Raw genomic sequence first — 23,199 nt, 5'->3', positions numbered from 1 at the left:
AATAAGTATAAATATACGGTAGCGTGGTAACGCCCCGATAATCAGGCAGATGCCGTATATACCACGTAACGAATGGCACGTCTTCCGAAGATCTCGCTATGATCTGTACAACCAATAACGTAACACATAGTAGCCGACTTCAGACGTAACGCAGACTGGGTGCATAGTCTTGTGAACAAGTTTCACCAGTTACGGAAGGTAGTTTTGCCGTAACATTTTGGAGCTTCAGAACACATCGCTGTATGAAATGTATATATCAGGCAAAGACTACTGCAACTGTATTTCTATTAGTTACTTTGTGATGAGATATATAGATGAAACGTGTGTTACAGAGTTGTGCAGTGGGTACTCTGGTGACAATGCACCTTCAGTTGCAGCAGCTTAAAACTAAGGATACTTTCGATATACGTGCACCTTAATGATGTATAAACAAATTTCTAGCTCCACATCTTTGCATAATCCGGGTTTCTGTACCATCGTTTCCCTGTTTTATGCTGATGGCTGCATTACTGGAAAATGTCAATTGACTAATTATGTCCTATTCGTTTTGCACGTAACATAATCGTGCAGAATGCTGTAAATACACATATTTCAGCTATATCTGTCACTAACTGGTAGATTCAAATGATGAAATAACCTCCCGCGTTCCGTGAGTTACTGTAATACAACGATTGGTTATGCGAAGAACCATAAGAGTGCCAGTGGGGTAATTATACGTTTGAGCAGTTTAATAATATTGATAATTGTGGTAACGCCACTCAGCATATGATCGATTGCATTGGTTATAAGTGCATATCAGGTAAATGAGTTTAAAATTAAACAAACGCGGTGGAACGGAGCTAAGATTACGCGGTGAAACCGCAATAATACTGCGTAAAACACACACATACGGATTTTGACGTTACATATACGTTTATATATGCTAATGAAGCCATAGAAGTATCATAACATGCAAAATAGTACAGGCCAAAGGTTGTCGGAGCAACGTTGACGAAATCTGCTAGATACAAGTGATTGTTTTAACGAGTGAAACGGAGATTGAAATGCCAACATCGCCCGACATCTGTTCTATTATTGTTCGTGTTTTTGAGCAACTGCGATCGACCCAAATGAGACCGTTGGAGTGACGATCAGTATGCACTAAAGGAGTGCTGAAATCCTACGCTCTGGCTGAACCATCTAAGAACAGAAAAGAATCGTAATCACTGCATTCCAATCGTACAACAATTGCGATACTAGAATTATGAGTCGTACAGGTAAACCTAATACTGGTCTTTCGCCGGGAACCGCTCGTAAGGGTCAGATATATCCGATACGCCGTATAGCTCGTTGTGGATTTTCTCGAAGGGCCATATTCCGTGATAAATCATCGTTACTACCGCCATACCGACAAGCATCAAAAAGAGGCTGAGGAATGCAATTACGGCACCTGGCATGTCCGCATTATTATTACTGTCTTTACTCATCCTTGCAGTGCGATAAACGAGCTACCTGATGTTGTGAGAGGCGGCACTACTCACCTCCAATTACCTTTGCAAATTAGTACGGCTCAAATCCTTACAAATTGACAGAGCGCATTGTAGACAGCTATGGTAGCCGAGGAACCTAGGGAAGTCTGTCTATCCGTTATCACCGGATACCACTAGACGCATGCGTAGATCGTTATATGAAGATATAAGACACAGGTCAACTTCACTGCGACAACATATAATTGGATGTATTACAACTGCTGGTCCATTTCGCGTCTTCAGTACTGTTAAATATATAATACAGAGTTCGTCTCTACTCAACGAGATGCTGTGGTAGTGGCAATGTGTAATGTCGCTTATTCTGTCAGACACATCTTCATACTGTTGCATTGTCTCTTCTAATTTAAAGTGACGTATGCTGTTACGCTGATTAGGTCTTACATACATAATGAAGCATGCGAATACGTAGAACGTATTCTTACATACCTATATTGAATTGCTTTCCTTATTCTGGAACATAAATGGCATTTTGGAATCTCATTTCACATTGGAAGGTCGTTTTTTTGGTCGACCATTTCCAGATCGGTAGACAGTGGAGATTGTAGCGTTAGGTTTAAAAGTGGACGCCGAATGTATTCATTTGCAAGAGTCTGTTCGCAAGGATTTCGGATAAGCTGCTGGCCTGCGTAACTAAATACTGCTTATTGCAAGATTTGAACTATATTCTAGGCGTACCATCAGCGTTGAGCAGGCATCAACGCCGGCAACAGCTCAGCAATGGACATGAGAAGGATATAACGTCTCGCAAAAGAGCATGAAATAGTTCTCCGGCGGTGAATGTTGGACCAGGTTGATGGGTTTTTACGTCCAAAATCAGACACATGACGGATAATTACTGTTCTGTCCTATCCACGCCGTACTGAGCATATGCAAACGGCGGCCGTTGACGACGGGTGAAGCCATGATGTTGAGTTACTTCTGTAGCTTAAAAATGGATATCGTTAATATAATTTTAAATGTGGCACAAATGTTGTCGCCGTTAGTGCGGTATTCAGAGGAAGCCACTCCGTTACGAGGCAACGGAAAGCGGTGTAGGCAACAGATACTGAACAGTGGATGCTTGGCACGCGTTTCCTAAATAAAAGCACCATTTATTATTCATCTGTGCTGATGATTAGTGCTTAAAGCTGTCGGAATCACGAATCAAGGCAGCGACGACGTGCGACATCTAAAATAACAGAGCCGAAGGCTTTACAAACGACCTGACACGTCAGATGTCTATGTATGCCGCAATAATAATTCAGTGGCGCATTATAATACCCAATTGTCCGCAGAAGGTCGGTAAATGCAGACGTTCTGTGTGCGACGCATCTTTCTATTAAGGCAAACGGCGTTCGGCAATGTCCTATATCACACGCAATGGACTAAGTGATTGCACTCACAAAATATGCCGTCGAAATCCCACAACGCCACATGAGATTCCGTGTGTTATTCCGCCAAGTCACATCTCACCTTTCCTGCCTCGCGTTCAACACGCAGCACTGACGTGGAATCCAACACTTCACGTCTTGGTAACGCATTAGCGCGTTCCGTGCTACACAGCAGAGAACGATTACGCACGATTACCGTCGTGGTGCCTTGGATCTGTCATCGCCTGTCATGTCATGCATAGACACAGGGCTGGCGATGTCCAACGTTCCTTTCCTCTAATCGGCAGCGGGCGGTGTATTTGGTATATCATACACGTTATACCTAAAAACGCAGAGCTTATTGCGTTTCACGTGTCACGCCCACCGTCGAGGTACGTCGTTCATTGCTGTGCGGGGATGTCTGACCAGGAGCAAAAAAAAACAAATATTGGCATAGCTCTCGGCTGCCTAGCCGCTGCCGTGTGCATCTCGTTGATAGTGTTAGCTATGATAGACGCCAGGAAGTGGCCTTTTGAGCAGGTTAAGTACAACTTCAGTACTGTTTTGTTTAACGTTCCCAAGGATGACTCGTATGATGCTCCGGACATATACGAGCTTTACGGTCGTAATGCGCCGAAGAATCTGCAGTAATAGTCAACGAGACACTTGCCATATCGGCATTTTGGAAGCTACAGCAAAATCAACGTAGTACATCTCATATAAACACCCAGAGTGACTGGAGCCGTTTACAAAGCAGCACTATCTCGGTCACCGGTCACTAGGGCACGCACATAATCTCTGAGACTGCTACGTCAATGATTAGATACAATATTTGGTGTTCGTGATGTGGGTTGCACGGGGACTCATCTCGGATCCTGCGTTGCACGATTGGACGTGATTCCTTTGACGGCAGGCGACTTGAGCACCTGAGCTGCTGAAGGCCTCAGTTTCGGATCTACCGACAGCATCCTGGAAATTAGCACTCTCGTGCTCCTGGAGATCATTGGTGGCAGCTGCGAGACGAGTATAGGGACGTTTTCGGGGCATTCGCCGAGGTTGTAAGTCAGCTCCCACATAAACACACCGCTACACATCTCCAATAGCACGCAGCCCAGAGCCCAGATGTCGCCTGCCCTGCCATAGACGCACTTTTTGATGCTCTCCGGGGCCATGTAGCAATGTGTGCCTATGGGCTTCTGGTTGGAGGAGCCTTCCTCGTAGAAGGCCAGTGTGCTTTGCGTCTTCTCGCGACGGCAGCTAGTGGCATTTATCACCGGGTTTGGAACATCGTGATCCTCTGCCGCGGTGTCTGCACAATCATCGAGTTCTCCTGAGCTGAACGGCGAGACCCAATCTGACAGCTCGTACGTTGTCTCCCCGTCGCTGTGCATACCTCGCCCTACAGACGTATTGGTTGATGACGCATCTTCCACGTTGCTGTAGGTGACGAATTTATCGTTCTTCGGCGTTGAAGGGCCTTTGCAATCACTATCCGTGTTTTGACTTGGCGTCGACAGTGACACGCTTGACGGTGAGCTATCCGCATGGCTTTCCATGGGCGCTTTGGCCCTCCGGTTAGCATTGATCTTAGTTTTGGCCGCTATTTCGAGTATGTTGACACGGCGTGCTTGCCTCCGTGACCTTTTCGTCGCGAAGGTGTCCGACAGTCCGAAATCACCAAGTCGTACTACATTATTTGCTTTCAACATGATATTGGGGCTTTTGATGTCTCGGTGTATTACCGATTGCTCGTGGATGTACTTGAGCGCCTTTGCGATTTTCTTGAACAAGGTGACGATGTACTCCTCCGTGAAGGTGTCGTACTCCTGCTCGATGAGGTCGGCCAGACTTCCGCGTTCGCAAAACTCCGTCACGATGACACAGTACAGCGTGGCGCGACCAAGCGGGTTCCATCCCCACTCGCGGTGGATGAAGTCGTCGTAGTACTTCATGACGTACCTGTGGTTCAGGCTGAGCAGCTTGCGGCACTCTTCCTGCGTGACCGATATGCTAGACACGTCCCCCACGGGTATGCTCTTCAGTATCACCTCGAGGTCGAAGTTGCACTTCGCACCCACGAATCGCGCGAGATGTATTTTCCCGTTCGCTCCGCCCTCGATGGGCCGCACCAGCCTGAACTCCCGCCGGCATATACGGCACGTACATCCATGTGCGTAGTCCCGCAACAGCTCTATGAAACGGTACAACCCACACAGTGTGATTGCAAGGTACGCGAAAATAGCTGCGACAGCGGCGCTCGACAGCTGCGCATTGATGTAAAACATCATCTTGGTAACGTCATATATGACCCCGTCCGTGATTACCACCGTATCCCCTTGGTCGGTTGCCTCGACCTTGCACTGCCGGAAGCGTATATTTGACGCGTATGGACTCCCGTGCAAAGTGGAGGAGGATGCTATTATCCCGTCCACCAGGTCAAAGTCGTCGTCGTGGTCATGGTCCTGCGAATTGCATTGTGGCCTTCCCCGGGGGAAATCCATGCCGATGTAGTCGTACGTGCTACATTGCTCCAACTTGTACATTGGGAACATGACTTCATTATCCTTGAGTGCGCCTTGAATAGGCCCGTCGATGGCCGATTCTTTGAGTGGCATTGTCGCGTTTGGAAGGTCGTTCAGCGTGACCGTCCGCGACGCGTTAAGCGCCGCCTCCACCGGCGCCAGCAGCCAGTTGCTGTTCCAGGATCCATATATGCTCTGTATGAGCAATATGCTGGCGGAGCTGGAGAAATGGGTCGCCATTATAGGATGTCGAGTGCCGAGGCACACCTTCCGTCGGCTAAAGAGCCCTGTCTAGTATTGTACACCGCATACACTTATTCGATGGGTAGTGACGTTCCGAATCACATTGTTAAAAATTTTTTGAGAGGGGCCGCCGCGAGTCACGCCGCCTACATGCCAGGCAGCGATGTGCAAAAGGGGTGTTGGTATGTGTGGCGCGAAATTGATTCGGAAACCGTCTTCGTCGTACTGTTATGCTCAAAACTGCATATTTTTGTGTTTGGCGTGGTGGCTGTAAACTTTGCAGCAGACACTGACGTCCTCCAGCGGATTGTCTCCGGTGCTACACATGGTCGATGTATGACCTGGGCACCTTCATAGTAAATTCGCTACCGGCTGACCATCAGTGCCTGGTTGCAGCATCTCAATAGTGGTGTAGAATCTCGAGTGTCGCTTGTCCACGCCAATCGTGTATCGAGGAAGTGGATCCGGTCAGTTCGCAGACATTGTTCGTACCATTGCAACCAAATTAATCATCACACGGAAATGTAAGTTATATTAGCACCGATAAATGTGTTACGGATACCAATTCTGGATCATTTGAAGTGCTTAGGATACTTTGAACCAGCGTCTTGATGAGATTTTGCAATTATGCACGCCGACTGTTTGGCGCTGTGCCAAGTTCGAGCCAACCACAATGTCATCCGGAACCTGGATTTAAGTTAGGATGTTCCTCTATCGCAACCTCGTGGACTCAGTCGATTTTAAGACGTGAGTTCGCCGCCGGCAGCGCCGCTAAGCTGAACGCCATCACCTCTGCTCTGCCGGGCAAGAACCGGATGTTGACGAAGGCCGAGTTGAAAAACTTTCCCGGCCACCTTCAGCGTTACAAGAAGTACGGCGGCCTGCCCGAGTTCCACAACGTGGACCGCAACAGCCACGGTTTCATCGCGCTACCCACCGACCGCTTCATGCTGGTGCTCACCACCTCCAAGAACAACGTACATGCGCAGCTGGTGAATCGCAGCCGTGACAAGCGCACAGTGTTTGGATCGTTCGCTGGCAATGTCGGCATCAACAAGAAGCAGCAGCAGACTGAGCGCTGCGCATATCGCATCGGTGAGAACATGGCCAAGAAGTGCAAACGCCTGGGGGTCTTTGCCGTCGACGTCAAATTCCGCAGGCTTATGCGGATAGAGACGGTGCTGCAAGCCTTCCAGGCAGAGGGCCTGCAGGTTGGCCAGCTGATACACGAGCCACGCCTCCCCAAGACGGGCATAAACTCAGTGCGCCCTAGGCGCCGCAGGAGGGTATAACCTTCGCACGCAATGCACCGATGGGGAATACCGACTGACTAGTAGATTACAGTCACAGTTCAGCGTAATAATGTTACGATACACGTGTATTCCAGGTCCACCGCGCACGGTCGGTGCACCGGAACATGCAGATGGCGCGCCTTTGGCCACAAAGTGATGGTTACGCACAGCAGGCGCACATTGGCTGCAACACACAGTGGTTAGGCAACCTAGATAAATTAGTGCAGGTGGCATCCACCTCCCTGGCGAGCAGTTCGACGGCACAGTACCGCACCAGTCGACGACTCGATTGCCATCAATGCGCTGATCCTCACGCGTCTTCCTTCGGCGTGTTCAGTTTGTTCTTTTCCTCGTAGTTCTTGAGCGCCATCTTCACGGCGTCCTCCGCCAGCAGGCTGCAGTGCACTTTGACGGGTGGCAAGCTGAGGACCTCTGCGAGGCAATGTTACGTATTCCGTTGCGTTCCTACCTGCTATGTCGGTGTTTTTAATCGCAGCGGCTTCGGCGCAAGTCTTGCCCTTGATGAGCTCAGTCACGTACGAGCTGCTCGCAATCGCCGACCCGCAGCCGAAGGTTTTGAAGCATGCATCCTTGATGACGCCATCCTCCACCTTGACTTGGAACTTGATGACGTCGCCGCACGCCGCCTTTCCTACCACGGCAGTCCCGACCCTGGGATCGTTTTTGTCGAAGCTTCCGACGTTGCGTGGCTTGTAGAAGTGGTCCTTCACCTCCGGGCTGTAGAACCGCCTGCACACTCTAACGAGTGATTTGGGAGTGCAGTAGACCGTTGATGAGACCATCTTGAATGCCCTTATCCAAATACGAACTCAGATTTAGCAACCGTAACGCTGATTCACATATGCCAGCTTCAATCACACCTGATTGGATGCGACTAACAGTTGCGAAGACCCAATTTGAAAAAATTTGAAAAAAGGTGGCCGATATGCGCGTTGCTTAGCGATGTGTATGTGACTTGATTTCGGAGCGTTTGAATTTAGGGAACAGGGTTTTGTGATCCTGAATTCGCTTATAGCTTGCCTAGGCTGTCTACCGCCTTTAGGTCGTCGGATTTCGTAGCTTCTCGACCTCCTTTATCGCCTCCAACGTTTTGTGAGTGAACGCCGGTTTAGGTGCCGATTGCCCCAGTGTGAGCGCTTGGAGCTGCGACAAAGTTCTGAGCAGCTTGGAGAAGAGCAGCTTCTTGCACTGATGCAGAGTCCCGCCGATGTGCAGCACGTCAACCGTCACGGGGACCTTTTGCACGCGCTCTAGACAGCGCAGCACACAAATGACTTTAGGCAGGAAGCACCGTTTCGTCTGCAGAAGCACGAGGGATTCCGTTTCGTTGACGAGGACGACGTTGGTCGCGTCCGCGACGTATCCCCCTCCGATGCTGCCGAAAAGCACGTCGCAGATGCGCGTGATTTCGGTGTCGAAAGCTTCCCGCGTAAATATGCGCGCCGACGCCGCGGCTTCCTGGGTCTGATCCTGTAGATTGACCTTCGCCAGTACCCAGCGGTTTTTGCGCCGGCCCATCAACGCTCGCGCTAAATGGTTGTACGTAAAATACGTGAATTATTGTACCCAGTTGTAGTGGTGTTTTCCAGGTCCGTCGTTGCGTGTGAAGCAGTGGGCGCCGAAGTAGTCACGTTGCGCCTGTATGAGGTTGTGCCCAAGCTGCGTCAGATTAGCTCCGTGCTTGCGGCACCTACGTTCATGGAGGACATCGTCTGGATGTACTGGAGGCTTGCGATGATGGCCGGCGCGCTGAGGTTGTAGTTGAGGCAGGCCTTGCAGACCTTCCTCCACGACTCGACGGAGTCTCCGATTTTCGCGCGGATGTCCGGGTGCTCCAGCAGGTTGGCGAGGGTCTCGTTCTCCTCAAAGGCCTCGCTGATGGGCTCGAGAAGCTTGCAGCTGATGATGGCGTCCTCTGCACGTGTCAGCGGCGTGATGATCGCGAACTCACTGCTCCATATTCTGCAGATCTTGCCCATGTCCAGCCCCCAGCCGAAGTTCTCCGACGCCTTCATGAGCAGCGAAATGCCCTGCGCGAAGCAGACGATGATGCACCCGAACAGCGTTCTCCGGAGGTCGCCTGCAGTGCGATGAACGGTGTCCGGAGGCAGATGAACTGCAACCTGACCTACCTTCCGAGATGCTGTGCCCCTCTTTGATTTTTTTGTTGGACATCACCACGGTGCTCCTGAACGAGTTGCTTGCGTGGCGCATTTCGACGGCGGTGGTGATGGTTGGCACCGGGACACCCAGGTCCAGCGCCTCCTTGACGGTCCACTTGCCGGTGCCATTGGCGCCGCTGGAATCCACGATCTTGTCGACCAGATAGGTGACTCCGTCGGAGGCCTTCACTTGCAGGATGTTCGCGGTGATGCCGAGCAGGAACGAGCCGACGTCGCCCTGGTCCCACTCGGCGAGGATCTGGTGGATGCTGTCCAGCTGCAGCTCGAAAATGTCCCGCATGATCATGTACACCTCCGAGAGCACCTGCATGATGGCGTACTCGATGCCGTTGTGCACCATTTTGACGTAGTGGCCGCTGGCGCCGGGTCCGACGTAGAAGGAGCGCCCCGGCTCCTGCTCGATGAAGGGGCGCACTGCCTCGTAGTCCTCGGGCTGCCCTCCGAACATCATGCATGGCGACTCGCGAGCGCCACGTTCGCCGCCGCTAATTCCCACCCCGCAGTAGCTGCGCCATATGTCGTTACGTTCCAGTGACGTACTGTATGCCGCGCTCGGCGCACCGTGCCAGCCGCCTGACGGTGTTCTCGTACCACTCGTTGCCTCCATCGAGCAGAATGTCGCCCTCCCTGAGCAGTCCTATGAGCGAATCGATGGTCTGATCCACTGCCTTTCCAGCCTGCAGGGGATTACGCGTATTCACGCGGCATGTGCCCTACCGTGATGAGCATGATAATCTTCCTCGGCCGCTTCAGGCTTTTAACCTGCGCGTTGTTGAGCGACACGGCTCCACGCTTACGAAATCAGGCAGCGAGCTGAACAGCTGAAGGTTGGGGATGTTCTGTTCCATCATCTTCTGGGTTTCGTGCTGCTGGATGGACCAGGCGGCGACAGGAATCCCCCGCGATGCGAGATTCTGCGTGTAGGCGGAACCCATGACGCCCAGCCCAATGACGCCGAATTCGGACGTCATTTCGAAGGACGGCTTGCCCATGTGGAAGCACATTTTCGGGATAATGTAAGTGGGTGTGCCATCCACTACACACCGGTGTCCTTCCACGGCGGCGGCGGCGGAGTGTTCGAACAGCTGGTGCAGTATCGCGTATTTTAACACATTAGACTATGGTTATGTGGCGAGCGTGTCTACTGCAACGCGCGCCCTAATTTCCGTGCTGGATGAAGTTGAAGCACCCCTTCCGCCTGCATATGTTCTTGCCATGCTCGCGGTACTCGTCCGCCGAGATCCAGCTCGAGTCGAACGTGCTGAGGCTGGCCAGGATCGAGGCGCCCATCCAGCTGGACACGGAGCGGTTATGCTTCACGACGGGGTTGAGCAGGCGGTAGTCCACCCCTTGCACGGGGAACTGCGCGTCCTGCGAGTAGTGCTGGAAGTCGTAGGCCAGCCGCTGTGTGAACCCCGGCATGTTTGCGCACCCTCCGACCACCACGAGGTTCCGGAACACGTCCGCATTTTGCAACCCTTCCCCGATCGCCATCTCCTCGAACGACTTGTATATGCCCTTGAAGCGCCCGACGTCTATCGGCAGCCGCGCAGCGACCGCGGCGGTGTCAAAGAGTATCTCTGAGGCTACTGCCATGACGCTGTCGGCGGCGATGTTTTGCAGGCGCTTCTCCCCTTCCTGAGGCGGCCCTCTGCTGTCTTCACTCGGATCCACCGTCGGCTGCAAGGGCGGCCACATCCACTTCTTGCTACGTTTCGCTGCGTGTCGCGCCGGCCTCCGCTTGTATACGTCGATGACCATGGGCGTCCCGTCGGGCAGCACCGTCTCTGCACTAGACGCGGCTGATGCGTTTTCTCTCTTTTTGGGCATCAGCGCGGTCGTGATGTCGCTGTACCTGGAATCGGCGTGCGAGTCTGCGGAGAAGATGGGGCACGACGCGGCGTGTATGACCGATTCCTTCAGCGCCCTGAGCTTCTCCTGTATGTAGAAGTGCCTGGGGTCGAACTCGTGGTGCCAGATGCGTGTTGCCAAGGCCCTCGGGAGGTAGTCGTCGTTCATGTGTTCGCGCAGCGCAGTGCCGAGGGAGTACGAGGGGTGGTGCAGCACGGCGTTCAGCGTTTTTTTGTCGCACTCCTTCAGCAGCATGTACATCAGCGCGTCGACGTGGTCGCCCCCCACGAAATACTCGCGGAACGCGAATATGCCCTCCTCCGCAACCAGCCCCAGCGACGTCGTCGCCGCACCAACGTCGATAACGAGGCCGCTCTTGGCCCCGAAGGCGTAACACGCCAGGGCACTGCCCTGGCCGAAGTATATGCCCGGGGAGTTCATCTGCTCCATGACCAGTTCCATCTGTTGCTCCCGCACTGCGACGCTGCTCTGGTTGCTCTCCACGAGGAACAGCGGCCGCGCGTTCTCCTGCTCCCCCATGCCGCTGGAGACGTTGTTCCAGCGGTTGAGGCCGCTGACGATTCGCTCAAGGCAGACCTCGTCGAGCCTGGTGAAGATTTTGCGATGGGTTGCCGAGAGGCTCCGGCAGTTGAACGGGTCCCAGCAGTCACGCGGCGCGGTTGTGATTCCCATGGTGACTACGTCAGGGCCGTTCCCGACTTGCGAAGGCCTTGCGGCTGCAGCGTTCAGCAGCCTGCGATCTAGCACGCGGCTGTCGCCGAAGGTGCCGCGGATGGCTCGGAGGTACGCATTCTTGTCGATTTCAATCAGCGGATCGCCTGAGAGGTTAACCATCACCCTGCGCAGCATCCTGACTTGCGAGTGCCGGTAGTTGCTGTTCTCCACGAGCGGGAAGATGTCGTGGTCGCCCCCCGCTCCCACCGCTGCCGGCCATATGCATCTCGGTTGGCTTTCACCAGCGGAGCCGCCGCGTACGTATCCATGGCCGATGTCGATCACCAGCGACTGCACGGCGCTCCTGTACGATTTCTTGCCCGTATAGGCCGCCATTTCGCCACAGATGTTTGTGCTGTCTGACCGACTGAGCGACGACCTTCCTCCGCCAAATCCCGGTCTGTTGAGCTCATAGGGCCTATTGGCTTACGGTACGATGTAGCTGCCCCATGTAAATCCTGCGAGTTACATGGGCAGCGTTGTTCGCCCATTACGGCGGTTTGGCGCTGGGCTGTCACTGCGCGATGTTACGGATCACGGTATCCGCCCGAGCCGCTGAGGCGGTCCAGTCCGCATCACGTACAATTTGGACATCGTACGCAATGTGCTTGTCGGCACATTGCGGGAACCATGTGTCGATCCGCCTCGGACCTAGCAGGTTACACACCTGCTGCCCGAGAAGGACCCCCTGTCTGTTCGCGGAGGTCGCCACCAGAATACAGATGTGTAATACTTTTGGTTAGCTGGTGTTGGTTTTCTGCTGGTTCGTTTGGAGGGGCCATAGCAGGCAACTGGCGACCGCAACGGCCGGCTAGATCCATAGCGTCGGCGTCTTCCCCTTCTTGCGCACGGGCTCGTCGCCTTCGCCCATTTCGCGGATCCGCCTCCTCTGCAGCTCGTCCTTGACCCACTGCGCCTTCCTTCTCAGTTTGTTGAGGCGCTCCTCCTGCGCCTTGATCCCAGCCTCGTACTCCTCGGGGTACAGGATGGGCACCCAGTCGAAGCCGTATATGTTGGAGAAGTCGCGCACCTTGTCCATGTCTATTCCGCGGCGCCGCATGAGCTCGTCGTTCTTCGCCCGCGTGCGTTCGCGCCAGTTTTGCAGCTGCTCCTCGTAGAGCTCCTTCATGGTCTTGCCCGCCTCGTGCACCATGGCCGGCTCGTTGATCTTGATGAGCACCTTCCTGAACTTGACCGTGGACCAGTAGAGGATCCGCAGCTTACGGAGCGCCTCGAGGCTGTACTTCCTGCACCTGTGCATTTCGCCGAACAGGTCCTTGAACTTGAGCATGAGGCGCATGTTGTTCTTCCAGTCGATGCGCCGCACATACCGCTTCAGCAGTCTGCAGGCGGTCGCCAGGTCGCCTTTGTTGACAGCCTCCTCGAAGTGCCCCGTGTACTCCTTCACCATCTCCTCAGTACACCTGGTGGGCCTGGACAGGAACGGCGACACGCGGTCGATGTTGACCTTGTTGCGAACCTTCCGCTTTCGCCACACCTCGGCGTTGGGCTTCAGCCTCTGGTACTTCCACAGGCACTCGAAGAGCTTGTTGCGCTTCGCCCGGTACAGGCGCAGGAACAGCTCCTTCATGACCTTGAGGCGCAGCTCGGGTTGCACCGTGCGCAGCCGCTTCATGATCTTCCGGTACGCCACGGTATCCTCGACTCTCGCTGGCTTTTCGGGGGTGCCCTTCGGCTCCTCGTAGTCCTCGGTGTACTCCGGCACGTCGGCTGGCGCCTCCTTCGGCTCGAGCCACCTGTAGCAGCTGAGCGTCTGCCTGTCTTGCGGGATGAGGTGTTGCAGCACGTACCGGGCCACCAGGAACGGCATAGTCTGCTCCATATTCTCGTCCGTAGGCTCCTGGTACCCCAGCCGCACCTGCAGCAGGTGGTCCACGTCGTCGACGAACCGCTTGCAGTCCTCCTTGGTGAGCACCAGCCTGTTCTCGCTGAGGAGCCGCTTGATGGAGTGGAACTCGTCCCGTTCCAGGAAGTACCGCAGCTGCTTAATCAGCACCCTGCGATCGAAAATGCGCCCGTAGACATTGTCCAAGGCGCCCATGTCCACCCCCGGCATGTCCCTCAGCCGCGTGTTGTAGTTGATTTGCTCGGGATCGTGCGACCTCAGCAGGTTTTCGTAGTCCACAGTGGCGTGTCTCGGTATCCTAGATCGCGGGTAGCTGTGATCGCTGATGACCGGCTTCGCGTACAGCGCGAAATTGCGATATTGGGCGTCGTTGCGGCCATTGCGGGTACCACTTCCGACTAATGGGTAGCTTTCGCCACCGCCCCCGTCGTTCACGGGCAACCAGTGCACGTTTCGGCTTGATGTGAGCCTCAGACGAGCGTTGCGATGTTTGGCATGCCTGGGTGGAGAGCCGTATGCGGCTGCCGCGAGGAATCCAGGTGCAGCCCAGGCGTTGACTGCTGACAGAATCCCATCTTTTGGCGCACTATGCGGAACGTACAAGCCAACACAAGGTTTGTAACAGCATGCAGCTACCGCGCATATAGCGATGACCAGCCTTGTTGCGATTTTAGATGTCTTCAGAGGCATCTAGGCCTGTGTAGGCGCCGGCCGGACGCTTGCGATTCCGGGCATCCCTGGGCCCAACCCAGGATCGCCCTCGTAATATCCGATCGGATCTCGGTAGAATTTAGTGCACGTACGAGTTTCGCCGGCTGACTCAATGGCACTCCCCCGAGTGTCTGGATTCCACTGTCGTGCCGCTCCCAAAGCGTCCGCGCGCCCTCCCATCAACCGCCACTACATTCAATTGACATTTAGAGCGCAATGTGTCGACAATAATGTTGCCTTCCTAGCTGTTTATAGCTCCCATTTCCACTGGTTACGGAGTTGACCACCGCACGTTGGCGGCTGGGAGCCGCTCCTCCTCATTACAGCCGCAACCAGCAAAATGTGTGCACGTTAAAGGCTTCTATACGCGCATTCCACCGCGTGCTGTATCCTGTCGCAGTTTGGTCTAAATTTTGCGGTTCAAAATTTTCGCGAATTTAGTATCCAGACATAATTCTCTTTAGATTAGTGGCACTGTAGAATGTCAGTCAGCTTCAGTTAGAGTTCATCGGCGACTAAGTTTTGTTTTGGTTATCGAATTTTGTTGGTGTTGCAAATACGCTCCACCTAATCACTCTGCCGTACTCATTTCGGCTTAGCACTGTTGTTTTGTGATTTAAGACACGCTGATGTCATAACGGCTTGTAGAGCATTGTGCCAACAGTACACGTGAGATCGAGTTTGAGAAGGATGGGTCCCTTCAAGCTGCTGCGACTATTTCATATCCTTGCTTTTGCCGGCTACGGCTTGACCGGCCCCGCTGTAGACGCCATAATCGTTGGTACGTTTTGTTCTGCATAATGCTGCATATTAAGGTTGTATATGATGTTAAACGCTTTGCGAAAGCGGCGCCGTTCGTTAGCTCATTTCGCTTCGTAAGTATCGTGCTGACGTTGCAACGTCAGAGGGTTGTGCTTTGTGCTGACGTTGTTGCAACATCAGAGGCTTGTGCTTTGTGCTGACGCTGTTGCAACATCAGAGGGTTGTGCTTTGTGATGATGCTGTTGCATATTGACGCCGGTATTTTTGGATGACATGTACATGCAGGAATCTTGGACCTCGCACCAAAGTATGATACAGCGTTTTTGGAATCTGACAGTGTAGCGGGTTCCGCCGGCACCGTACGTTCCCCTCACTGGCTCACATAATGCAACAGCCCTACGCCCACGATTCTGAAGGCGCGGTAGAGGAAGGGTCGGATTCGCGCAAGTTGCTCAAAAAAGGCAAAAAGGCCGGAGCTGCACGCGCAAAAAGTGGAGCTGTACGCGCAAAGGGCAAGGCAAAGCCAGGTGCCAAAAAGCGCAACGTTACCAAGAAGAAAGCGGCTGGCAAGGGTAAAAAGGCGAAGAAGCCGAAGCAGGCTAAAAAAGCTGCGAAACTTCCTACGCCACAAATATCAACGGACCCCAATGCCAAATACATGCGCTACAAGGCGGACATTCGCGACCCCCTGCACTTCTACCGTTCCCAGGTGACGTTCGGCGACGGTGACAACCCTGAGAACTCGGTGTACTTGTACTTCAAGACGCCGCTGTCTGATGCTGACATTAAAGGCCTGCTCAAAAAGAGCCGTGTGAAGATTGTGGACAGCTCGTTCGTGCCCATGGGCCCGGAAGAGATGTCCAGGCTGGACGCCGCTGATACCAAGATCAGCTGGATCTACGACGAACAGCAAAAGAAGTTCTTCCGCTTCAGAGGCGCTGCCAAAGGAGAAGGTGCCGTGAGTACCGCCGCCCCCAGTGCCGCGTATGTGGAATCGACGTCAGCCGTTGACGGCACCGCAGGCGGTTCCAAAAGTGAGTCATCTACGAGCGCACCAAATTCAGCACCACCATCTACAAGCGGATCCACCGTCACGGGCGAAACCGAGGGGATCCCTACAAGTCCTGAGTCCGGCACTGCAGAAAGCGAAAGCAAGGCTGCACCGGCCGAGAGCACGTCAACATCAGGCGTGTCCTCGGAGTCGGACGCAAGCACCCCTAAGGCTGTTGACGATGCCGCCGGTAGCAGTGTAGATTCTAGCGGTGAGGGATCCAGCAGCATTGATTCCGGAAGTGAGGGATCCAGCAGTGTCGACTCCGGAAGTGTAGATTCAGACAGCGATGAATCCAGCAGCACTGAGTCTAGCAGTGAGGGATCCAGCAGCACTGAGTCTAGTGGTGAAGGATCCAGCAGCACTGAGTCTAGTGGTGAGGGATCCAGCAGCACTGAGTCTAGCAGTGCGACAAAAGGTGAAACCAAAGAGGCCAAAGAAGGTGAAACCAAGACATACACTGATGGCGAAGGTGAACTCCAGGAGGCTTCAACAACCGCCTCTAGTGACGCCGACGCTGCGGTGACGGACGAGGAGGGGGAGGCAAGCAGCGCGCCGGGTTCAACCGATGAGTCCAGCGCAGATGCCGCCACCAGCGGGAGCGGGAGCTCGGAAGGTGCTGAGACTGGCGCGGCCTCGGCAAAAAAGGATACTCCCGTCACCGGCTCCTATGACATTGTCGACGAAAACGGCGACCCTGCCGACACCAGTGCTCACAAGGAGACCATTGACGACGAGATAGCGTCCGACTCTGGGGAAGACGGCGGCGTCAAACTGACGGGCTTCAAGCGCCTGAACGAGGACGGCGAGGTCATAGCTTCCTCCGAGGCCACCGGCACGACGCAGGATGCAGCCGCGGCCACCGCAGACAAGAAGCGCGGTCGTAAGAAGGGCTCGCCTCTCTGGTCGCTTAGGCGCATTCAAAACGAGGTAATTACAACCAAGAAGAGAGTTTCCACATTGGAGAATAGAATGGGCAAGGCCGATAAGAAGCTCGATGAAGTGGTCAGGCTCTAGAGCCTGTCGATCTCACCGAGGTACAAGGCACGAGGCCACTTCGCGGCAACTTGCGGCCACATGACGATGAACGTGTGCGCAACGCGATATAGCAGCCTCCCGGTCTGCGACAAATCCTGAACTCTGCAGAGACTCTCAATGTAGACTATTTTCACGTTTGCTGCCATTGCGATCTGCGCGTTTCCATGTTCCTATCTGTTGTGTAGACTCACGTTTAGTAGCACGGCTGCGTAGCACGGCGGCACTGCGATGCCCGGCCCGTTGGTGATGATCTGCGCATGCTGTCCGCAACAATATCTGCCACCTACGACGTCTGGCCGCAATTTTAGCAGCGTAACTAATGAGATGACGAACGAATATGCAGCCTGCATGACGGACTTGATTGCGGGTTGGCCATGGCCTTTTGGCACAGGCAGCCTGCGCAACGGCACGCCGCCACTGACCACATTGACGTCATCAGATTGCCGTATCTCTTCCAGGATCCGTTCAGTGGTTATGTCATCGTTGTTTCCGCAGACGAACGCGAACACGTACTTCGTCTTGTCCAGCGCTCTGAGCACTTCTCCCATTTCACATGCATGCCCTCCTGCGACAGATTAGTGCCGCATCGCTGGGGGCCGGAATGACCCACCTGGTCCCAGAATCACGGCCGCCAGGTACCGTCCCCCGTGACTCCCTCGGTTGCGGCGTTTTGACAGCCATCGCATCACAGCCCAGCCGAACAGCGCTGACGCCAGGGCACCGCCAAGGTAGGTCATCAGCCGCGGTTTTCAGCGGCTTTTCCACCCGGGCACACCGAGCATCCACATTTCGGACGCTCTATTACTGCTAGGAATCTGCGACGGGTGTGTCGTGCGGAGGCGCCACAAGCACATCCGTCAGTGCAGGTCGCCTGGCGTCGTGCTGTCTATGGAGCTCGGGTTCTGTGGCGCAGGAATGCGGCAGTGTCCTGGAGGAATTTTACATTCATTGGACTATATTTCGCTTTGCAGCGTGTGTGTATGCGATGTGTGCTATCGACAGCTTGAGCTCGGCGATTCCGAGCTGTCTAAGCGCGGACGTAGCGTGCACATACGGGTGGACGCAGTCTCCGTACGCCTTGAGCATCTCAACGGTGCGCTGGCACACGAGGTGTAGCTCGTGCGGCTTGAGCGCCTCGCACTTCGTGAGTACCACCTGGAAGGGCAGCCTCATTTCCTGTAGCATCTCCCACAACTTGACGTCCAGTTCCCCCGGGCCCTTGTGGCTGTCTATGAGCGACAAAAGGCGCTGCAAGCTGCGCAGTCGCTGATTGCTGGTTCCGTGCCGATTGTCTTACCTGGGTGCTTGCGTCAGGTACTTGTTGACCAGCACCGACCATTCGTTCCTGAGGTTCTGCGAGGCGTACGTGAACGCTTGCGGGCACATCTGTCTTACGTCTGGCACCTTGGCGTAGCCGTATCCCGGCAGATCGACCAGCGATAAGTCGCCGCCCAGGTCGAACGTGAACATGTGCCTGGTGCGGCCCTGCACCAGCGTCATTCGCTTCTATGCGCGCATTTACCGGGTTGTCCGAAACCGGCGCGAAAACGGGCTCCTTGAGCATTTTTGCGTTCGATCTCTGCACGGGTTGCGCTTGGCTTGCCACGGTCATACCACATCCTTGGCGAACCGCGGGAGCATCTTCCCGTACAGCAGCGAGTTCAGCAGGCTGGACTTACCGACGTTCGAATGGCCCAGTATGGCCACCTGCGCGCCGATGACCTCGTTTGAAACTCGTGGCGGTAGTGAGTTGCGACATGCAGTGCAGCGCCACTGACCTGCGGGGTCCTGCGTCTGGGCGCATCATCCACGGTGTCCGCCACGTATACGGGGTTGGGATTTACCCTTTTCTCGAACAGTCTGGCCGCATAGCTGATCTGCCGGAAATTGCGGAGTTGCGTATGAGTGACCTACATTAGCTTCACTGAGAAAGGGCGCCTCCGTGGTGCCTTCCAGGTCGTATATGTTCACGAAGGGCCGTGCCAGGTACGGTGCTGAGGATTATATGCGTTCGCACGCAGCCACATACGTTCTCACCTGCGACTGTAGGCCTGTTGAGCAGCCCACGGACCGCTGCAGCACTGTTCATTTGATGTCATCGGACACGGCGATGACTCTGCCTTCACTTTTGTGGCGGAGCACCAGTTGAGCGGTTTAGTTGGCAGGCAAAAAGCACAACCGGTGACCGACAGGTTACAGTACGTATGCCGTGCCGGTAGCTCCGTCTACTCTCACTGAGGGGGATGAACGCTCCGTAAATTCTGCCTACACGTTCGGAAGGCAAACTGTTTTTACAACATTTATTTGCGCATTACATGTTAGGTGCAACGATTTGGATTCCATGTGTTACCGGCTGAGCGCCGCGATGTGTGTCGGCGCTACCCTGCGTCCTGCTGTCGCTTCACCTCGTTGAGGAACTTCGCCGACTGCCGCATCAGCAGCTGCTCGCGGCGGAGTAACATGCGATCTATCGGCGACATTTGATGCATGGACGCCGTCTGAGGCAGCGGATCGCTGCCTGCCGCTGCCTTGCCAACGTTGTCGTTGGCGCTACTGTCTTCCGTGCGATGTGTACGTTCCTCCCGTTTTTCGCGCCTTTCGCGTGGTCTATGACGGCATTGCTCGCGGCTTCGGCTTCTAGAGCGGCTCCTGCTCCTTGCGCGTCGTTCACGCTTCCCTAACGGCGTATGAACAGGCGCTTGCTCCCACCTACCGCGCCTCTCGTCGTCGCTGGGAGTGTGTTGCTCCCTGACAGGATACGTAAAGTGCGCTAAGACCTCGACCTGCGGCTTTTCGGCGCAGTTGCTGTCCGGTGCCTGCGCCTCGACGGGGCTGTCGTCACCGGCGTTATCGCCCTCGGCCGGCCGATATTCCTTGTCTTTGCCAGTCTGCAGGCATTGCTGCTCCAGTAGAGCGAGTGGGTTCATTTCGGCACGGGGTTTGCCGGTGGCGGCGGTATGATGTGTTCTCATGGTTTGTGCCTCTTCCGGGGCCAACGTGTTCGGCCCTCGCCACCATACACGGTCGGATAGCATCACCACACCAGTCGACGGCTGTGCTCCATACTAGCGCAATCAAGGGTGACAACAGCGCAGTGCAATTGTGGAGGAGATCATGTGGGTGCTGTGCACCCACGTCATGCAGGCTGCCGCGAATACCAATAAATAAACAGATTACAATCCGAGTGAGACGAGGTCTCACCACAGCAGTGTTGTACTAGTGTACGTGAGCCCTTACCGCGCGCCGCCAACTGGTGAGGCGCCCGTGACGCGGTTGCGGAAGGCCGCCGTGCGCGGGCCCCAACTGGTGCGTCAGTTGGCATACAGGTCGGCCATGTGTTTGGCGTACCGCTGCTCCCGCTTCAACTGCGCGTGCAGCAGCTTCTGCACGCCCTCAACCAGCTCCTCGTGGAGCTTGATGTCGGCCTCCAGCTGCGACTGCTGCTGAGGCGAGGTGAAGAGTATGCTCGTTACGTATTTCTCCGCCTTGGTGGGCGCGACTGCGCTGGCTTCGTGCGCGTGCTGCAGCTCCGACGACGTGCTCACGGGGTGGCTGTACGACGTCTTCGGCGCCTCCGTAGCCTCCTTAGGCTGCTTCTCCTCGGCGCTGCGCTGCTGCGGCGCGGCCTTCGCAGGCTGCGGCTTGACGGCGTACATCCGCGACATCTGCCGCAGCATCAGCGTGTGCTGCTTCACCTTTTCCAAAATCTCCTCGACCGCTGCGCTGTCGGAGAAGATGTCCTTGGGGTCCAGCGCGGCCGTGGTTCCTGCGATGGCGTTTTCGCCCTCGAGAGCCAAGAACAGGTCGTTCGCACCCTTGTAGTAGTCCAGCTGGCGGCGCCTGTTGGAGACGTAGTAGGCCCCTGACGCCTTGGCGTCCTCCGCCATCATCCAGATCCGGCCTTGCGCGGCGTTAGCGGCGTCGTGGGCGGCGGGTGCCCCGTCGGCCTGCTGGCCGCTGTGGCTCCCGGCAGGGTGGCCCCGGTTGGCCGGCATGTCGACGGCGTACAGAATGTGCTCGCCGCGGTTGTACCGCTGCAGGTGGGAGATCAGAGACTCAGTGAAGAGGTGGCGCAAGACTTCACTCTGGCCTGTTGGGGTTGCGGCCGCAGCGTTTTGCGCGCTCTCGTGCGGCTGGTACGGCGCCTTGACACGCTTGCCAGCCTGGTAGTCGCTCTTCGCTCTCTGCGGCCGGTACTGATCGTAGGAGTGGGCGTATCCGTCGGGGTACGCCTCTCCCACCACCGAGTACTGGAATTGCATCTCTTCGGGGTGCGGGTAGATGTACGGCACGGAGGGCTGCACGCTGGCCGCCGTGTCCCTCATGCCCGCGGCGACGTGCGCCCACGACGCCGTGTCGCGATCGGAGTGCGTTGCGCCAGCGGGGTAGGCGTTGTAGGTGTCCACGCCGCCCTCGGGCCTCTTGCCGGACTGCAGCGTTTCGTGGATCCTGTGCACGCGCCGCGGGTTGGGGTGCCTGCCCGAGTGCTCCTCCCTGCCCTTCGGCACCGCATGGGTGTCGAGGCCGTGCGAGGTACGACTCAACCCCGACTTGCTGGTCTTGTGCATCAGGCTGGTGAGCTCGTTCTTCGATATGCGCTCGCTCTCGTCCCCGTACTGGTGCAGGTAGAAGCAGTCGATGTTGGTGCACTTGAGCCCCTTGAGGAAGAAGCTGCAGTACTTGGTGGTGCCGTACGAGGCCCTGAGCGTCCTGCCGCTGACCTGGGACCCGTCGATGCTCTGGATGGCCAGCGCAGCCTCCGATTTCCTCGAGTACGTGATGTACGCGGTGTACGACGCCCCGCTCATGTGCGAGTTGTACGACTGGCTCTTGTTGATGACCATGTGCTGGATCCTCCCGTACTGCCCGAAGTACTCGTGCTGCTTCAGAATCTCCATCTTGGCGATCCTGGCGGGGATGCCCACCACGTACACCAGGTTGCGCTGGATCACACGCATCTCCTTCAGGTTCGCGTTGCTCAGCTGCGACGGCACGCCCGACCGCTCCTCCCGGGTCGTGGCGTCCTTCTCGCCAGCCTCACGCTTCTTCTTGGGGTTGCTCGAACGCGACGTCGTGGGCACCCTCGGGCTCGTCTTGTACTTCATGTTCGCCTCCTCGTAGTCCCGCCGGCACGCCGGGCACTTGTTGCCCATGGTGGTACGGATGTAGTGCAGGCACCACAGGCACACCTGGTAGTCGCAAGTGCACGGGTAGAAGTTCCGGTCGGTTTCGTCCAAAACCTCCATGCAGAGGGGGCACAGCATCTCGTCCTCGGCATCGTTGCCGTAGGACTCCGCCTTGTATCCGTCCATCAGCTTGTGATGCGTGTTCATGCCCCTTCAATTAGCATCTCCGATTGTACACGCGGGAGCCGTTTCCAGTCGGCGCGATGCGCCCTGACGCAATTCAGCGGCTGCGGTCGACGTTCGCTGACTCTGGTCACAGAGCATTCAGCTCTGCTTCAGGGAAGAGGTTATGAGAATCAGAGCGCGTTTTCCGGCACCCTGTACGACTCCCACTATCCCCCTGCGCATATCCAGTCACTTCGGATCGGTCGGACGCTAGTCTGACGGCGGACCTCTCCACCTCGATCGACGTGTCTGGGACGTGTCAAGGCGGCTGCAGGAGCTCCGCAAACGCCAGGCACCAATCTCAGCGCACAAGCCGGTATCAACCGCCCATAAAATACCGCCGATAACGAATCCCACAACCGCAGGCTGCCTCCGTCGATTTACGTGCGTACGACAGATGTATGGACCCTTATCTCCTTACACGCGCGGTGACTTCCACGCGCATTCGCTTCGCGGACCCTTGTTGCAGTCCGGTTAGGTTAATATATTGCATAAATGTGCCACTGCTGCGGCGGAAACGGCTGCCGCCCTGACGTTGACGCAGACCACCACAGCGCCACGAGCGTTGAGCGTCCGGCAGAGCGTGTGTAGTCTGGCTGACGCCCGTCAGTCGCAAAATTTTATTTGTAGTTTCCTCGACGATTTGGTATCTGATGCGGCTTTTCGCGGCGGTCGCGGGCCTCGATGACGCGGT

The 23,199-nt window shown here is 55.5% G+C and overlaps 13 protein-coding genes across 13 annotated transcripts; 3 read left to right on the top strand and 10 right to left on the bottom strand.

Annotated features, from left to right (window-relative positions):
- Nucleotides 1–1,262: 1,262 nt before the first annotated feature.
- Nucleotides 1,263–1,466, bottom strand: BBBOND_0211160 (hypothetical protein; the record flags this gene model as incomplete). Its single annotated transcript, XM_012912701.1, has 1 exon — nt 1,263–1,466. The coding sequence occupies one exon, from the start codon at nt 1,464–1,466 to the stop codon at nt 1,263–1,265; it is 204 nt and encodes a 67-aa protein (XP_012768155.1).
- A 1,829-nt stretch (nt 1,467–3,295) lies between these two features.
- On the top strand, nt 3,296–3,529 carry BBBOND_0211150 (hypothetical protein; the record flags this gene model as incomplete). Its single annotated transcript, XM_012912700.1, has 1 exon — nt 3,296–3,529. The coding sequence occupies one exon, from the start codon at nt 3,296–3,298 to the stop codon at nt 3,527–3,529; it is 234 nt and encodes a 77-aa protein (XP_012768154.1).
- A 212-nt stretch (nt 3,530–3,741) lies between these two features.
- Nucleotides 3,742–5,640, bottom strand: BBBOND_0211140 (Pkinase domain containing protein,putative; the record flags this gene model as incomplete). The annotated part of the gene is made up of 1 exon (XM_012912699.1): nt 3,742–5,640. The coding sequence occupies one exon, from the start codon at nt 5,638–5,640 to the stop codon at nt 3,742–3,744; it is 1,899 nt and encodes a 632-aa protein (XP_012768153.1).
- A 614-nt stretch (nt 5,641–6,254) lies between these two features.
- BBBOND_0211130 (ribosomal protein S11, putative) lies at nt 6,255–6,935 on the top strand (the record flags this gene model as incomplete). The annotated part of the gene is made up of 1 exon (XM_012912698.1): nt 6,255–6,935. The coding sequence occupies one exon, from the start codon at nt 6,255–6,257 to the stop codon at nt 6,933–6,935; it is 681 nt and encodes a 226-aa protein (XP_012768152.1).
- Nucleotides 6,936–7,245: 310 nt separating this feature from the next.
- On the bottom strand, nt 7,246–7,738 carry BBBOND_0211120 (iron sulfur cluster assembly protein nifU-like, putative; the record flags this gene model as incomplete). Its single annotated transcript, XM_012912697.1, has 2 exons — nt 7,246–7,367; nt 7,405–7,738. 2 exons carry the CDS (start codon nt 7,736–7,738, stop codon nt 7,246–7,248), a joined length of 456 nt encoding a protein of 151 aa, XP_012768151.1.
- Nucleotides 7,739–7,994: 256 nt separating this feature from the next.
- On the bottom strand, nt 7,995–8,474 carry BBBOND_0211110 (Ribonuclease P/MRP protein subunit; the record flags this gene model as incomplete). The annotated part of the gene is made up of 1 exon (XM_012912696.1): nt 7,995–8,474. One exon carries the CDS (start codon nt 8,472–8,474, stop codon nt 7,995–7,997), a length of 480 nt encoding a protein of 159 aa, XP_012768150.1.
- Nucleotides 8,475–8,513: 39 nt separating this feature from the next.
- On the bottom strand, nt 8,514–10,131 carry BBBOND_0211100 (6-phosphogluconate dehydrogenase, putative; the record flags this gene model as incomplete). The annotated part of the gene is made up of 6 exons (XM_012912695.1): nt 8,514–8,615; nt 8,651–9,036; nt 9,089–9,645; nt 9,680–9,816; nt 9,857–9,901; nt 9,937–10,131. 6 exons carry the CDS (start codon nt 10,129–10,131, stop codon nt 8,514–8,516), a joined length of 1,422 nt encoding a protein of 473 aa, XP_012768149.1.
- Nucleotides 10,132–10,297: 166 nt separating this feature from the next.
- On the bottom strand, nt 10,298–12,061 carry BBBOND_0211090 (hypothetical protein; the record flags this gene model as incomplete). The annotated part of the gene is made up of 1 exon (XM_012912694.1): nt 10,298–12,061. The coding sequence occupies one exon, from the start codon at nt 12,059–12,061 to the stop codon at nt 10,298–10,300; it is 1,764 nt and encodes a 587-aa protein (XP_012768148.1).
- Nucleotides 12,062–12,536: 475 nt separating this feature from the next.
- Nucleotides 12,537–14,282, bottom strand: BBBOND_0211080 (hypothetical protein, conserved; the record flags this gene model as incomplete). The annotated part of the gene is made up of 1 exon (XM_012912693.1): nt 12,537–14,282. One exon carries the CDS (start codon nt 14,280–14,282, stop codon nt 12,537–12,539), a length of 1,746 nt encoding a protein of 581 aa, XP_012768147.1.
- Nucleotides 14,283–14,993: 711 nt separating this feature from the next.
- BBBOND_0211070 (membrane protein, putative) lies at nt 14,994–17,133 on the top strand (the record flags this gene model as incomplete). The annotated part of the gene is made up of 3 exons (XM_012912692.1): nt 14,994–15,084; nt 15,351–15,424; nt 15,460–17,133. 3 exons carry the CDS (start codon nt 14,994–14,996, stop codon nt 17,131–17,133), a joined length of 1,839 nt encoding a protein of 612 aa, XP_012768146.1.
- Nucleotides 17,134–18,099: 966 nt separating this feature from the next.
- BBBOND_0211060 (GTP-binding protein, putative) lies at nt 18,100–19,243 on the bottom strand (the record flags this gene model as incomplete). Its single annotated transcript, XM_012912691.1, has 7 exons — nt 18,100–18,409; nt 18,452–18,639; nt 18,677–18,733; nt 18,769–18,861; nt 18,933–19,031; nt 19,069–19,148; nt 19,192–19,243. The coding sequence occupies 7 exons, from the start codon at nt 19,241–19,243 to the stop codon at nt 18,100–18,102; spliced, it is 879 nt and encodes a 292-aa protein (XP_012768145.1).
- A 289-nt stretch (nt 19,244–19,532) lies between these two features.
- Nucleotides 19,533–20,189, bottom strand: BBBOND_0211050 (hypothetical protein; the record flags this gene model as incomplete). The annotated part of the gene is made up of 1 exon (XM_012912690.1): nt 19,533–20,189. One exon carries the CDS (start codon nt 20,187–20,189, stop codon nt 19,533–19,535), a length of 657 nt encoding a protein of 218 aa, XP_012768144.1.
- Nucleotides 20,190–20,465: 276 nt separating this feature from the next.
- BBBOND_0211040 (CCR4-NOT TRANSCRIPTION COMPLEX RELATED domain containing protein,putative) lies at nt 20,466–22,487 on the bottom strand (the record flags this gene model as incomplete). Its single annotated transcript, XM_012912689.1, has 1 exon — nt 20,466–22,487. The coding sequence occupies one exon, from the start codon at nt 22,485–22,487 to the stop codon at nt 20,466–20,468; it is 2,022 nt and encodes a 673-aa protein (XP_012768143.1).
- Nucleotides 22,488–23,199: the final 712 nt, after the last annotated feature.

The sequence above is a fragment of the Babesia bigemina genome (genome assembly GCF_000981445.1).
Source record: "Babesia bigemina genome assembly Bbig001, chromosome : II".
In the NCBI taxonomy this organism is placed as follows: Eukaryota; Apicomplexa; class Aconoidasida; order Piroplasmida; family Babesiidae; genus Babesia; species Babesia bigemina.
Note: the sequence above shows the minus strand (reverse complement) of the source record. Positions and strands in the feature narration are given on the sequence as shown.